Source organism: Rhinatrema bivittatum, chromosome 9 (genome assembly GCF_901001135.1).
Source record: "Rhinatrema bivittatum chromosome 9, aRhiBiv1.1, whole genome shotgun sequence".
NCBI lineage: Eukaryota > Metazoa > Chordata > Amphibia > Gymnophiona > Rhinatrematidae > Rhinatrema > Rhinatrema bivittatum.
Window position 1 is genome coordinate 80,566,567 of NC_042623.1, and position 15,892 is coordinate 80,582,458.

The 15,892-nt window shown below is 41.3% G+C and overlaps 1 protein-coding gene across 1 annotated transcript; it reads left to right on the forward strand.

Annotated features, from left to right (window-relative positions):
- Positions 1 to 2,162: 2,162 nt before the first annotated feature.
- Positions 2,163 to 14,725, forward strand: LOC115099227 (fibrinogen-like protein 1). The gene is given in 8 exon segments (XM_029616689.1): positions 2,163 to 2,312; positions 3,348 to 3,432; positions 3,866 to 3,891; positions 5,576 to 5,669; positions 6,831 to 6,899; positions 6,901 to 6,952; positions 8,729 to 8,914; positions 14,250 to 14,725. Coding segments are annotated over 7 exon segments (813 nt in total). The 5' UTR covers positions 2,163 to 2,312; positions 3,348 to 3,351; the 3' UTR covers positions 14,555 to 14,725.
- Positions 14,726 to 15,892: the final 1,167 nt, after the last annotated feature.

Below are 15,892 nucleotides of genomic sequence, written 5' to 3' on the forward strand. Positions count from 1 at the left end.
AACCTCACTCCTTGCACATGTTCATACACACACCACACACACCACACACATCCTTCCACTCACTCTCACACTCACATAGGCTTACAAGCTTTCTTGAACTCTCATTATGGGCTTCTCCTTCTTCCTTCAGGTAGTATGGACTCTGAATACTGGTCTGTGGATAAGATAAAGTGTCACAGCGCAAAATAGCTGTGCACAAAATACATGAAATATAAAGAGAGACAGAGGTCTGGGAGTCTGAATTGTCAAATCTGCAGTACAAACCTATAGGTAAATAGCTGCTGAAAGAGGTCAATGTAGTCAAATAACTGGACGTGGAGGCTGCGTATTATCCCCAAAATGCTTACATAATAAGTAGTTTACACATGGCAAGGTACAGAATAATAATATATGGCAAAGTTGATGGCATTCAAATATCATTTAAATGTTTAGGAAGTGCTGCCAATTTGACAGGTCAAACTCCCATTCCTCTATGTGGATATGCATTTGATGCCTTCAGTGCACTGAGATTTTTCTTGAGCTATAATTGCCATTTTTTTGTCCAGTTTTTCTCTTGTCCCTTGGTGCAGAGAGAGAAAACCTGAACTAACCCTAAAACTATATTTCACTGCTTCCTTTCTCAATTTATTGTTAGCCAATTTTGCAGTCACATCATCCATCTGTTGTCCCACTCATCCTCAAGATGAGTCTTTGACCCAAAGTTGAGATGGGCATTTATGGCATTTTCTGAGTTCAGGAAATTTTGCCTTTGTCCCACCCTGTATTTAATTTGCCATAACACCTTTCTATAGAGCATTGCACTCTCTTGAAGTGTACATAGTTTTCTTCTATTGTCTTTCATTTTTGTATATTATAGACAGCTCTTCTTTTATGACACTTTTTAATTAATTATTTTGTTTGTATTACTTCTAATTGTTTAGATTGCATCATATATGTATTTCTGTTCTTTTTATGTATTACTTAGTTTTTAACAAGTCCTAATATTATGTTTTTTATACCTTTGCTGTTTTCCGATGCTTTCATATTACGTTTTTTGTCTCCTGCATCTCTCTTTGAGCTACTTGGGAAGCGGGTTATAAACCTATTAAAAAATAAAATACTGGGAAGTCAATTTGGAAAAGTCTGCGTAAGGCATCAAATGTGTGTAACTGGGGCCTGCAGAGATTTGTGTGGAAGCCTCACAGTTTATAAAATACCGCATACTTCTGTCCCAAAAGTATGCATGTATGTTTCAGTAAGCGCGTTCTTTTGTAAAGCAAAGAAACAAATTCTTTCCATAAATATTTTTGTAACACTGCGTATGCAATAGTTGTAACGTGTGCACATAATAACCCAGAGTTAAACCTGGAGTCAGGTATTTGCTAAAGTAAGCACAAATACTCGGCTTCTGAAAATAGTTATTTCTGCACGTGCTTGGAATCACCAGTTCACCCAGACCCCCCCACCACTTAACCCAGATCCCCCCACCCAAAAACTACAGACAAAAGACAAGTCCAATTTCACATTTGTGACTGAATGAGCAGCTGTAAAAGCACATGGAGAAGTTTGGTACTGAATGCGTATATACCTCTTACGAAATAGCAATTTATGTGCGTACATCCGCACCTAGCCAGAAAGCACCCCAAAACGGCCAAGTTTGTTCCCTCCCCTCTTAACATTTACACGCAATGCTGCAAGTATGTGCGTCCTCATGAGTTTTCTCAAATTGCTTCTAGCTGGTACACACTACTTACATGAGTATATGCTGATTTTTACATGTGGAAACTCACCCCTAAATGAACATCTTTTGTACACGGATTCATTTTGGTATGTTTTAATGTTTTGTTAGTTTGCTGCTAGTCTGTGTTGTTAACCTGTTTGGATGCATTCTGGTTTGCTCACATATAGTATCTTATCTCGGATCCTCGTCTGTATGCATCAGTCTTTTATCTGTAAATCTGTGAACCTATTTATCCGTCACATTGTAGAAAAAAAAGCAAAGATGTGGCATGATTTGCATGTTGCACCACTTTGTTAATCATGAATAACATTAATACTAATGAAGTCTTAAGCAGAAGTTTCACCTCTCTCAGTGCTGGAGAGGGGGCTCCGCCCTAGTCCCGCTGCCTCTCTCTGAGTAAGGGCTTAGAGTGGAAACTTTCCCTCCCACAATCTGTGACTAAACTGTTAGCACAGCTCCAGCACTTCCTTCTGTGACTAAGGGGCTCAGCCCTGCTTTGCCTATTTATTGAGTGCTCAGCCTTCACGCTGCATCTTTCCTCTGATCTCCATTGGGTCGAGCTGGCCTTGAAGTGAAGTGTTGCGGCTGATAGGTAAACCTCATCTCCTCTGGCAGATGCTTTCTTTGTTCCTGCAGGTTATGTATCTTCCAGGAAGGCTTTAGTTTAGACAAACTAAGTAAACTGTCCACGAAGTTTTGAGCTAGCGTCTTAACTAGCCCTGCTAGACGAATGCAGCGCTGTACAGACATGTAAGGGACAGTCCCTGCTCCAGAGAACTTACCGTCTAGTCAAGATAGCTAGAGAAGAACTTTGTCATTTTCCCCCTTCTTTTCCTACCCTTTTATTTCAATCATTTTGTACATTACTTTGGCAGCACATTTCACATTGTGTAAATTTTTTCAAATCAACAAGTGAGGAGATCCAGTGTTTCAGATTTAAAAGCAACCTTAAAAAGATGTCTTTTTGGGTGGGAAATGAATATGATCAGAGATGGAGCATGATGCACTAACTCAGGAAAGAAATGCACAATTTTTAAATGAGGGTGCACAATTATTTTATGCTAATGACCAATTTTCTCTCAACTTTTTGAAAGACTATGCAAACATATTGTTTTTGTGAAACATTTTATAAGCGAGCTCAAATTTGTGCACTACGAGCCAGTATAATGCAAAGAATATCAGGAGTTTTTGTGCACACTATGTTTTGATGTGTGCACAGAGCTCACGACCTGTGAGTGCATGCACACGTGCACAGCATAGAGGGAACAGTGCTAATGACTTGTTTAAAAAGAAATAGGTGCCCGGCACTGAAGGCTTGAGCCAGCTATGGCTGGACAGATCCTGCACCACTTTTAGCTCAGAGTTAACTGTTATAAATGTCAATAAAATTGTAAATTATTACTGGTGAGCACCAGTAATAACTTATGTTCCTGTAAGGTTATCACAGTCATATCCCACAGTATTTCTGAAAAAGTGTCCCTTAAAGAACAGTAAGCAAACCACTAAACAAGAGGTTTTTTAGGTTTTTTTTAAGCAACTGGAAATGTTTGTTTTAATTGGATCTTGTCAAACTGAAGGACACTTCAGACATTTCTAACCCATTTTTTTTTTTTCTGATTTTACTTAGGAAAATGAATTCAGCTTTTCCACTGAAGTGTTTTTCTGGCATAGCCATACTGCTATGCCTCTCTTTTCACCAAGTCAAGCCACAGGTAAGACAAACACATTTGGTATTCTTACACTCGAAGCAGGTGAGAAAATTACACTGCTTAGCTGCTGAGGTAGATACATTAAAAGGAGGTAAAAACAGATTGAGAAGAGAATATTAAATGTAGTCACAAGCCTTGCATGAAATCCTGCTTTGAAGGGAAGCTGATATATTGCAGGTGCAATACTGAATGTTGCTTACTGAATACGCTTTGTTTAGGGGTCATTTGCAACTTAAGCAAAGTGGTCATTTTAAATTGTAGTTAATTGCACTATGGTAGAAGATTGAATGTCATGTTCTTGGTTTTTTATAATTAATTTAACTTGCATAACTATCTTTTTTTGGGAGGGGCGGGTGCAAGGGTTACAGCAGGTACTGTTGTAATAGCTTCTGAATCTGATTCTTTTTAAAGTAAAATATGCCTCTTCTTTTGACAGGTTCCAGATTCTCAGCCAGTGGCTAAATGGTAAAGACATTTCAGAACTGTATGTGTATGAGCTATTACGTCATCTGGAATTTATATGTTTCAAAAATCATAATTAGCTTCAAGGGAGAGTCATGAAAACTGGTGGCATATCATCTGCTTTTATGGCAACTATTTGTAGAGGTTACTGGCCACTTTAATGAGCTTTGATTTATACAATTCAATACTGTGTGAGAAGTGAGAGGCAGACCTGGAGTAACACAGCCCACCATTACTACTTCATAAATTAAGAAAAATACACCGTGTCAAATATGGAAACATGGCAAAAGCAAAATACAAAGCTGATACATTCATGAATTTGTGTGTGTGTCTGGTGTCCTCTCCGCACAAAATTTTCAGGAAACATCAGGGATTCCAAGAGGATCCTGGCAAGAATAATTTTTTGGAAGGGGATCCACATATACCAGGGGTAACCAACTCTGATTCTCAAGAGTTGCAAACAGGTCTGGTTTTCAGGATATCCACAATGAATATTCATGAAATATATTTGCATACAATGCCCCGCCTTGTATGCAAATCTATCTCATGACATATTCATTGTGGATATCCAGAAAACCAGACCTGTTTGCGACTCTGAGGATCAGTCGGCCACCCTGGACATATACACCAGGATGTGCCCATGTCCCAGAACAAAAACTCAGTTAGTTCTGCATGGAACTTCTTGTTTATTTTACATGCTCCTTCCATAGTGCGTTACACCGACCTGATGTTTACCCTTTTGTAGTATATAATGGTCGTCCTAAGTGATCATGTCAGCTGCAATTCATATGTTTCACCTGTTTTTAAGCCTTTCATATTCTGTAGTTTATAATGCAGAGTGCTCTAATTGTTTAAATTCAATGCTGTTTTATCTTTATCTATTTAATGTATAATTTTACCATTGTAGTCCACATAGAGTTGGCGATAGTGAGGACTAGAAATTTAAAAAATAAATAAATAAGAGCCTGGTCTATGGCCTGATTTGTCATAGGAACTACATATAGTCCAGTGATAATTTAAAAATATCAGATGCTGAGGCTTGGATGCCTAAGAATATTGTCTAGGACACTGGTTCTCAGCCCAGTCCTCGGGACACACTCAGCCAGTCACATTTTCAGGATATCCACAATAAATATGTGTAAGATAGATCTTTATACAATTGGAGACAGCGCATGCAAATCTAACTCATGCATACTAATTGAGGATATCCTGAAAACAGTGCTGGCTGGTTGTGTGCTGAAGACTGGATTGAGAACCACTGGTCTAGAGGTAAATTACCAGATCAGCAACACCCCAAACCTGTGTTTTTGTTTAATGAAGGAATTATGTAGAGAACAGAAGGTGCAGTAACTATTCTTAACAACAAAATTTCATATTAAATTCAAACTTCATTAAAGATGACAAGATTATTTGCTGAACAAATCCAGGAGGGTTTTATTGGAGCATCCATCAAAAAGCAAATGTATATAAGCAATATAGCACAAACCAATCCCTCGACTTGTACAAGTTTCACCAGAGACACTGCCTCAGGAGGGACAGGGCACTGCATTTGTCAGAAAGGAAACATCAAAAAGCGGTCTATGTTCAGTGTAAAGAAAAAGGAATTATACAAATATAGGAAATATACATATTCTGTAAATAGTTGACCTAGTGTCTATTCTTCTATTTGTTGTTTTTTTTTTAAAGGTGAGGATTGTTCTGACATCTGGAAGAAAAATCCAGAGTCTGGTAGTGGAGTATACTCAATAAAACCAGCAGGGGCACCACAAGTTTACCAGGTAGGAACATAAATGATCTTTAGCTTAATTATAAAATGTATTGAGACTTTGTAGGACACAGAGACTAACATCTATCAAAACAAGAATTACCTGTTTGCAGCATCCAAGCAGTTTTAGGGGTAGGCAGCTCCAGCTCTAGAGTGCCACCAACAAGTCTGGTTTTCAGGATATCCACAATGGAAATATATGAGATATTGGCATGCACGTTTATCTCATGTATATACATTGTGGATATCCTGAAAACCAGACTTGTTGGTGGCACTCCAGGAGCTGCCACTCCTGAAGTAGTTCATATATACAGTACATATTAAACATCTAGTGAAGAAACACATGATAAAAGATACACCAGCATCAGGGATACAGCAATTTGGGGCCTGATTTTCTAGGACTTTGATTATTGTTGAATTAGGAACGTACTCCGATACGTTACACCCTTGGGAATTGCTATGAATTAGAATCATAATCTTAATTATTGTTTGACCTAGAATAGATCAGAGATTGCAATGATTATGATCCCTCTCCAATGTTCATTTTTAAAAATTGATCACAGGTTAACAGAAGATATGCTTCAGTAATTTAAATGTGGAATTTATATATGTTCTACTCTAAACAGTGCATTAAGTATTATATGTTAATCTATGGAAAAGATGGCAATGGCATTCCCTACTCTGAAAGCAATGCCCAGATCAGTTGTAGAGTTCTTCCAGCTTTTAGGATATCCCTAAAGAAAATGCATGCACTTCTTCAACTACATTAAAATCTAAGACATGCCTATTCATTAAGGATATCCTGAAATCCCAACCGGTTTTTTGCCCTTGAGAACCAGAGGATCCCCACCCCTAACCCTTGATTAATAATAGAGCAGGGGCTCTCAACCAGTCCTCAGGATACCCCCAGACAGTCAGGCTTTCAGAATATCTACCATGAATATTCATGAGATGGATTTGCTTGCACTGCTTCCATTGTATGCAAATCTATCTCCTGCATATATTCCTTGTGGATATCCTGGAAAACCTGACTGGCTAGATGTGTCCCAAGTACTGGATTGAGAACCGCAATGTAAAGAGATAAGTGCTTGGATGAGAAAAAACGAAAGATTCTATTTAAATGAGCTGCAATCTACAGCAGTAACTCATTTTTCCATGGCCGCCCCATGCACAGGTTTTCTGTGAGATGAACAAGGACGGAGGCTGGACAGTCATACAGAAACACGATGGTGCAGACTCCCTGAGCTTTTGACAAAGGTTGGGAAGAATATAAACAAGGATTTGGAAACCGTGGAGGTAGGTGGTAGAGAGTCTGATTTGGGGGCTTTTATCCTGCATCACACACAGAGCCTGGTTGTGATGCAGAGGAACATATTTTCTAGCGATCTGCATAGAGAGGAAGGAGGCAAAATGAAGCTTTCCATGAGGCAGAAGTGACTGCACTACACCGGGACTTCCAAAAACCTGTCCTGATGGCTCAAAAAGCCAGTCAGATTTTCAGGACATCCACCAAGGATATGTATGAGAGAAATTTGCAAATGTCCCTCATTCATATTAATGGTAAACGTTCTGAAAAAACTGATTGATTGTGGGGTCACCAGGACAGGTTTGGGAAGCACTGCCGACTAAGATCTTCAGAAGCCATCGCTGTAATGAAGGAGCCTGCTAGTTCTTTTTTCTCAATACTCCTTAAATTGGCCTTCTTTAGTACCTTCTCTCTGCTCCACAGGTCTTTTGTATTGGGATGAACAGTCCCTTTTAAATGAAAATCCTGGCAATTAGTAATCAGAAATATTTCAGAGCTTCAGGAACCACATGGCAATCTGAAAATCCAAATCGGATTCACCTTTTGATTTTTTTTTTTTAAATTTGATTTATGTTTTGCTTTTTGGCACCCCAAAGCAGATTGTACCTTACATAAATGCTTGCATTGCTGTTTTGTGGTCCGTGACGCGTCCTTACATTATGCATTTTTAAGGACAGTTAAGTTTTGCTAGCAGTTGTGCTGACCGAGAGGTGCCAAAATCTCTGAGAGCTCTCTTGCACGGTCTTAGTCCAAATGAAGTATTGCATTTCATTGCTTCTCTTTCAAACATAAGTTCAAGGCGATTTACAAATTCACTTACAGTTGGTAGATCCCTGCCCCAGGAACTTGCGGTCTGACTGGATTATTGTGGGGAAGAGTGTCTTTGCAATATAGAGCCCCCCCTCCCCAGCAAACTATTGCGGCAGTACTGCAGTGCAGGTTTTTTAAACACGGCACAAGTGCATGGCAAAAAATGGTGCCGCAGAACCGTGCGATGGCAGCCCACCTTGAACGGAGGGGGTGTCACCGTTGTTTAAAGGGCCAGCTGCAAAATCCCTTCTCAAAATTAGCCAAAATTTCACCCCAGGGTCTTTGGAGACCTCCGCTGCCTTCCAAAGTGGCTCTGGCACCCCAGAAGAAAACCAAAATGAGACAAACCACACGGCAATGGCCTGCTCTCTTCTCCAATCCCTCCCATGAATTAAAAACAAGTTCCCCTTAGCCTTACCCCCCATCCAAATAATGAAATATCCCTGGGATCTAGTGGTTCACATCCAACCAAAAAAAGGATTCTGGTGGTCGGAGGGTCAGCCAGACTCTCCCACCCTCCAATACCCTTCATTCTAATCATTGGTGTCCAGTGGGGGCCGAGAGTGACTCCTAGCTCCGGGCCCATCAACACCATTTTTCAAAATGGCATTGACCTGACCTTGGCCCTGTCATTTGGGGCAAAATCCAGAGACCGGACCTAGGCCACTTAGTGTTCTAGAATTATCCTCCTCGTTCATGATGTGTCTACACCATTTTTTTAGTTATTCACCAGTATGTAAAAGCCATGAACGGAAAAGATTCATTATCAGCATTACATTAGTGCATCTATTCACAGAAATAAGATAGTAAAGTGAAAAGCAGAGTTAGAGAATATTTATTAACATCTAATTTACAGAGCACGATATTCCAGACATGCAAATCTTCTGCACTCCAGCACTGCACCATTGTCCGTGTCCTTGAATGATCTTTATGAAATCATTTCTACTCTCTTTAAGGTGAACACTGGCTGGGTCTGGACCCCATTTATTACCTGACAAACCAGGCAGGCAAGACAGCTCAGCTATTAGTGAGCCTGGAAGCTTTCAGCAATGCTAAAGCCTATGCACAATATGCATCCTTCAAAGTCGGCAATGAAGAGAATGGCTATCATCTTTCATTAGGTGCATACTCTGGTACTGCAGGTGAGTATTCAATGAAATCTTTTATATACTGGCAGAGCAGAAATGGAGTGTTGCATGGCAGAATTCCACCCTTGTGTAAGGTTTATCCTAAGTCTTGTGTTAATCTTCCAAGAAGAAAGCAAACCATGGCCAAAATGATGCAGACATACCAAAACAGACATAGATAAACAGGCTGAAGTTCAAATTTTAACAGCTGCTTCTCAAAGACAAGGTGGTGGCCTCTGTCAGGCCAGGTTAAGAGGTCTGTGCGTACCAGGGTCCTTCCTCACTGCAGCACTTCACGGTGGCACACACTGTTTCTAACCAGGGACTTTGTGATTTAAGCCTCAAATGTCCTGACTGTCCACCACTAAGTTATAAGAGCAGGGTCGCTACAGTGAGCTCATATCCTTCCCCTTTTCACTCTTCCCTGCCACTGTGCCAGCTTCCCACTTATAGGAAAAATATTATTTCTGACATTCAGAAAGTAAAAAGCTACACACAGGATACAGGCTAAGATCTGATGCCTTGAAGCTGGCTTTCTTCTTTGGTACAGTAGAGTAGGTCACAGGCACAATGACAACTTGGCTCAAAGCTCTTTCAGTTAGCCTGGTGTTGGTAAGAACAATTTACACATCACAGGGATCTAATGTTGAAGTTCTCCTTGTATAGTTCTGAGAGCAGCGTAAAATGGAGAAGATGCTACATGCATGGAAGGAATGATAATGTAGAGGCGCAAATCCACGTAGTGCTTGAAACCAGTTTCATGGCAAGTCAGAATGGCTCTGCTGTTTCCCTTCACAATTCATTAATGACTAGCCTCATGTTTAACTAACACTGGGATATCAAAGACCCAAGAAGGCCAGCTCCCATGCTCTCTCTATCCCTCTTCATCAGATAGATGCACCTTTTGATTGAAATGATCATTTTCCCATTATCTCCCTCCTAAATGTTCCCGTCTCGGATGCATTTTAATGGGAGATTTAAGACTTGGAATGAAGTTTATTTAACACAGAGCTTGCCGGTTGTAATTATGCCACAAAACTGCAGCGGCAAAAGAGTGTATTACCCACCTTCTATACCACTTCAGCTCAAAAAACTACAGCAGGAGCTTTTTCCTCTATCAGAGGAAACTGTTGGAACAAATTAAAATAGCTGGAGCAATTAGGGGAATGGTTCTCAACCCAGTCCTTGGAAGCACCCAAGCTGGTCTGAATTTGTAGTTATCCGTAATGAATATCCATGAAATATATTTGCATATGCTAGGTGCCCAACGTACGTAAACATATGCATATTCATTATGAGGGCCACAAATCAGTCTGGTTTTCAGGCTCCCTAATGACTATGCATTAGATATTTTGCATACAGTGAAAGCAATGCATGGATAACATTTACCACTCTCAATTCAGGGTCTAGAGTGCTTTCACTTTTCCATTGGTAAGTACTTATCAGCTTCTCAGGAAAACCTGAGAAATGACAGCGACAATGACTTATTTACCAACAATATAAAACTTTATTTTTATAATCTGCACTTGAACTGTTGTATTCATTATCAGTGATAAAAGTACCATTACACCAAGTATTCATTAAATGAATGCCAATGATTATTTTTCTATAATTATCTTTCTGATTATTTAAACAGATTTCACAATTTCCCAGTCCCTTATCTCAGAATTGTTGTTACTTGTAGCTTTCTTCCATGAGAGGGGTCCATTTCTGAAGTAATCTTCCCTATGAAGATTCTTCTGGCTGCTCTGCTTTTAGTAGGCCATTGGTCCATCTGAAAGGAAAGTGCTGGAAGCCACTCAGATTTTCACTGGCCTCTGGTAATACAGGGCTGCTGCCTCCCTTGGGGGTCTGTGTGGGGCCAGGAATTCTGCACTGACCCTGAAGAGGGTAAAAGTAACAGCAGCCATCTGAGCATGCTTTATGCCAGGGGTAGGCAACTCCAGTCCTTGAATGCCACAAGCCAGCCAGGTTTTCAGGATATCCACAATGAATCCGTATTTACATGCAATGGAGGCAGCGCATGCAAATGCATCTCATAAATATTCAGTGTGCATATCTTGGAAACCTGACTGGCTTGTGGTGCTTAAGGGCTGGTGTTGCCCGCTACTATCTTAATGAGAAACTCACTCTAAAAATACAGTCCGGGGGGGGGGGGTTACACATGCAAAGATATCACATGCATATTCATTAGGGATAGCCATAAAACTTGACCAGTTTGTGTTCCTCTAGGTTTGCAGTTTGACACTACTAAGTGTCAAACTGGGTTGGGATAAGCAACCCCAGTCCTCGAGTATTATATGCTGGCCAGATTTTCAAGGTATCCACACTGAATATTCACGAGATGTATTTGCATGCACAACCTCCATTGCATGCAAGTACATCTCCTGCATATTCAGTGTGGATATCCTCAAAACTTGACCAAGCTTGTGACACTTGAGGACTGGAGTTGCCTTGCCCTCTCTCAAGGATTAGATTGAGAGCCCACTGTTTTAGGCCTGCCCGCTGGCTCCATGTTAACAAGGCAGGCTGAGTCAGTCCTGGTATTTACCCCATTGTAGCTGCGCTCTTGTAATCCTGATTGCCTTAGAAAAATCTGAATTAGAAATCCATAAAAGTAATTGAGTGAAGCCAGAGGGCATGCAGCCAGTTGATAATGCTTCAGTCCTTACGGTGACTTTCCATCACCATACGAGAGTTGTATTTTTAAAAAGACAAAGGCTTTGATGGTGTTTATGCTGCTCCAGGGTTAGAGGAGGTTATCACAGAGATTCCAGGAACAAGCTCTGATGTACACGGGGGTCACCAAACAGGAGGAGTCTGATTATATTACGATGGGCTGGTCACAAGGCTTATAAATAAGTCCATATATTCAATAGCAGGCCTCACGCAGAGGAATAACTCCACTCCAGTCAGTGCTGCTTTTCGGCCGGGTCGCTCACCTGGACCCTGTTCGAACTACGGCAAATTGCTTCCCCCCCCTGCAGCCAAAGTGGTAGAATCAGGCCGCTGGACCCCTGACCCCAGCAATGGCTTTTCATCATGATGACCAATGAGAAAGTGGTTTAAAAAACTAAATGATATATTCAATATAGGAGGAATATAAATATTCTAAATAAATAGCTCCAATAGTAGGGAAAACCATATTGGCTGCTGGGCATGGGTCACATAGCTAGAGAGTGAGCCCCACCCCCACACCCTATACTCTCAGCATTCTTAATAGCACAAACATTAAAAAGTACACCAATCCTTATTAAATGGAAGTTACGTTACAATTAGAGAATGTTAGGCAAAATCTACATCTAGCAGGTGAAATTTTTCCAAATCTGTGTTTGAGACCTCACCCTTTCTTCTCCGGGCTTGTGGCTAATTAAGAACATAAGAACATATAAAATGACTTAAGAGACTGAGAGTGCTGAGACTGGTCCCATGGGGCACTTTTGCGTTCCTAACACCGAGGGCCTGCATGTGAGGTCGGAACAGTACACATCCTTAAGGCTAACTGCCTAAAGCCTGAACCTCAAACAGCTGCAAAAATGTCTTTACCAGTTTCTGATGTGTGTTCAGACTCCGGAGATAATGAGCCTGAAAAATCAACTGCCCAAGGTGACCTTCCTAATCAAGCTCCTTACCCTCCAGAGGCCCAGCTCCCAGCTGATACTGAGAAAAGGCTCACAGAGGTTTCAGATGTTTTAGCACTGTTTGCAGAAACGTTCCCCATCAATGTTCACATTGCATTCTGGGGTTTCTCCAGACTCCAGGCTATAGTAGTGCCGCTCAGCCTCGAGTTTCCTCACATACATGATTCAACCATTGCAACTCCATAAGGAACCCCGAGGCTTGGACACAGGGTTAATAAAAACAGGCTTTATTTATAATCATGAAAAGTGAAAGGGTGAGCTTTCTGAAAGGTGATACACAGACTGGAGATGTAGCTGCAGAATTTTGCCAAGCTTTTAACCGTTTGTTGGTCAACAGAGATGCGATTTCAGAAATGTTTTTATTTGCTGCCCTGTCGTGGACTTTTTTCTTTATACATTTCAAGATTTATAACAACAAATATTGTAATTGTATACAGATAAACAACTTTAAAAGAGGAATGCAATTTGATGTTTTCAAATAATAACAATATTATCTGTTTTTTCTCTAAGCAAATCCAGGCGATACTAATTATAAATGAGCGATTTAAGGGAATCAAAGCAAAGCAGAGGAGATTAGTTACAAATCTCCTCTCTTAATAATCAGAGATAACAGCCAGAATCTTCATTTAGCTCTTAACCAATTTCTGTGTTTGGGGGATGGAAATCCAGAAATGCCTGCAGTTGGGATATCTGAAAAAAACCCAAACATATTTATGCTCCAAACACTTTATTTCACATCTGCATGGAAACTTCAGGATATATCCAGCTCCCCTGGCAAGGACTTCTGATTTTAATCTGTCCTGTCCTGGACTTGAGTACAGGGCTCAGCACATTTCTCACTTTTTATCCACTGTCTGCGGCCACCTTTATCTAAAAATAAATGAAGTGCTAAGAGGAACAGTTCATACTTGGCCTCGGTATAAGCTTGTGAAGTAAAGGTGCCTCGATTTAATCATCACGTCCTCTCTGTCACAAAGTTCAATCCAAGAATTTTGGTTTTTATGGGGTGTTTTTTAAAATGCAAATACAATTACTGAGCTTAGCAGAACTGCAGCGCATAATCCACCGTGTGACACAAGCAGGAACCTAAGCGTTTTGAAATCTATTTCTTTCTCAGGGGTAACTTGTTAGCCAATATCTGCTCGAGCTTTGCAAAGGAAGCAGTAGATTTCAAAACGTGTCGAGATCCTGCTTGTGTCACACTGTGGGTTCTACGCTGCAGCTCTGCTACGTAATTGTATTTGCACTTTAAAACCAAAAATGTTTGGTCGGATTTTGTGACAAAAAGGAAGTGATGATTCAATTTAGGAACTGTTACTTATTTTTAGATAATGGGGGAAGCGGGCAGTTGTTTAGTACAGCACAGTGTTTATTACTGTGTGGATGATTTCTGTTTCTCTTTGATTGGGAGAGGATTTTTATCAGTATTCTCACTTTTGATGGTTTTTGCATGAGGTGGGTTGCTCATCTTTTCCCTGCACAGCTGAATTACACACACACTAATTCGGTTACAGGGCTCTTTGTGTTATCATAGGCACAGGGTAATGTTTTGTCTTTGTGTGCAGGATCCATACGTGACCTGCACCATTTCCAAACTAGTTTGGAGTCACCAACTGTGGGCTTTCCTTTATGAATATTTAAAGCATTTCCTAGCAGCTCCTCCCTCAATCCTGAAACATGACTGACCAAAGTGTTGGCTTTGCTCACAGGAGACGCATTCCGAGGACAGAACGATGGCGAGGACCTCAGGAGCCAGGACGGCAGCAAGTTCAGCACCATTGATAGGGACAATGATGGTTGTGACCCCTGCAGAATGGGCGATAGGGCTTACAAGAGCTGCAGCCAGGATCGAAAATACTCTGGCTGGTGGTTCAGTAGCTGTGGCATGGCAGATCTGAATGGGGAGTGGCATTCCCAGGACGACTACAAAGACTGGGACTCCGGCGTGCACTGGGAAACCTGGAACAGCAGTGAATCACTGAAATCCAGTGTCCTCAAAATAAAAACAGCTTAATCCTCCAGACAATAAAGTTCCCACTGGGAAGGGATGGAAAGGAAAGTAATAGCTACAGGTAGCACCAATTGTTATATCAATAGAAGCTAGGAAACCTGAAACTGCATTGTATGGCCTTCTCCAGTGAGATACACACAGAAAACCACACAATAAAAATACTGCAACCTCTAATCATGTGGATTTTTATTCTCTTTTCTCCCATAATCTGTTAGTGGTCTCTCCCAGGACAGGCTCCCCAGGTCATGCTGATGACTCTTTGCAGCCCCAGAGCTGGAGGGGGCACCATCGGCACCACCGTGGCAGTAGCCACCTTCCCTCCGACCCTGGACCTCTGTGCGCTGGTTTCACACAATCATGGGCAGGCAGTAGAAGGCACTGCCCTCCTGATTCTTTACTGTGCTCCCTCCCCTCCCTCTGCAGCTCCTGTCTGAAGAATAAAGTCACTGCTGGGTTCCAGATTGGGCTGCAGTGTTGCCAAGTCCTTTCAGGAGTGTATGAGTGCAGTTCAGGATGTCCAGCAAAGAAAAGGTTATGGGCTGTTAAAGCAGAAAGGAGAAGCACTACTGTTTGTTAAACACTTCCTTCTGCAAGACTACAATTGGCAGAGGAAAGAGCAGGAGAAGAGCAGGAAAGAATATCTTTACCTTTTATATGCTCTCCATTTCCAAGGAGATCCTCTCCTTGCCTGCTAAACCCTGGGACCAGCTGATAGCCCCATCGGGGGCAGAAGTCAAGAGTCGAGAGCTGCATATACGATGGATACAAAATGAGTGAAAGGCAAGTGCTGATGCTTGTCTTTGGGTGGCCATCAGGACCTGGCAGGCTTTCGGAGTTGTAAGGAGGGAGGGGGAGACAGCAGGAGAAAAAGAGAGAGAGAGAGAGAGAAGAGGAGGAAGAGAGGAATGGGCAAGAAAGAAGACAGGCAAGGAGAGAGTGCAGGAAGATGAGAAGAAAGTGCAGGAGAGAGAATGGGAGAGGGAGAGAACAAGAAGAGAGGAGAGGCTGAAGAAGAGACAGGGAAGGGAAAGGAATGAAGAATTCACTGAAGAAAAAAGACAAAGAAGAAAAAAACTAAAATGGAAAATAAAAGGTAAAAAAGGGAGACATCACCACCACCAAAACACAGGCAGAGAGAAGTGGAACAGAGGAGGAGATAAAAGAGTGAGACGCAGAGCAGAAAATATAACCAGACAGCAACAGTTGGAAGGCTTACTCTATTCCCTTAAATAGAATGTTAATTCTCAGAGTAATTAATATAAAGAATCTTTGGCCCCAGTTCAATTGAGTAAGGTCTGCGTGAATGTTCCCCATGGAGAGGATTTATGCTCTGGAAGAAGC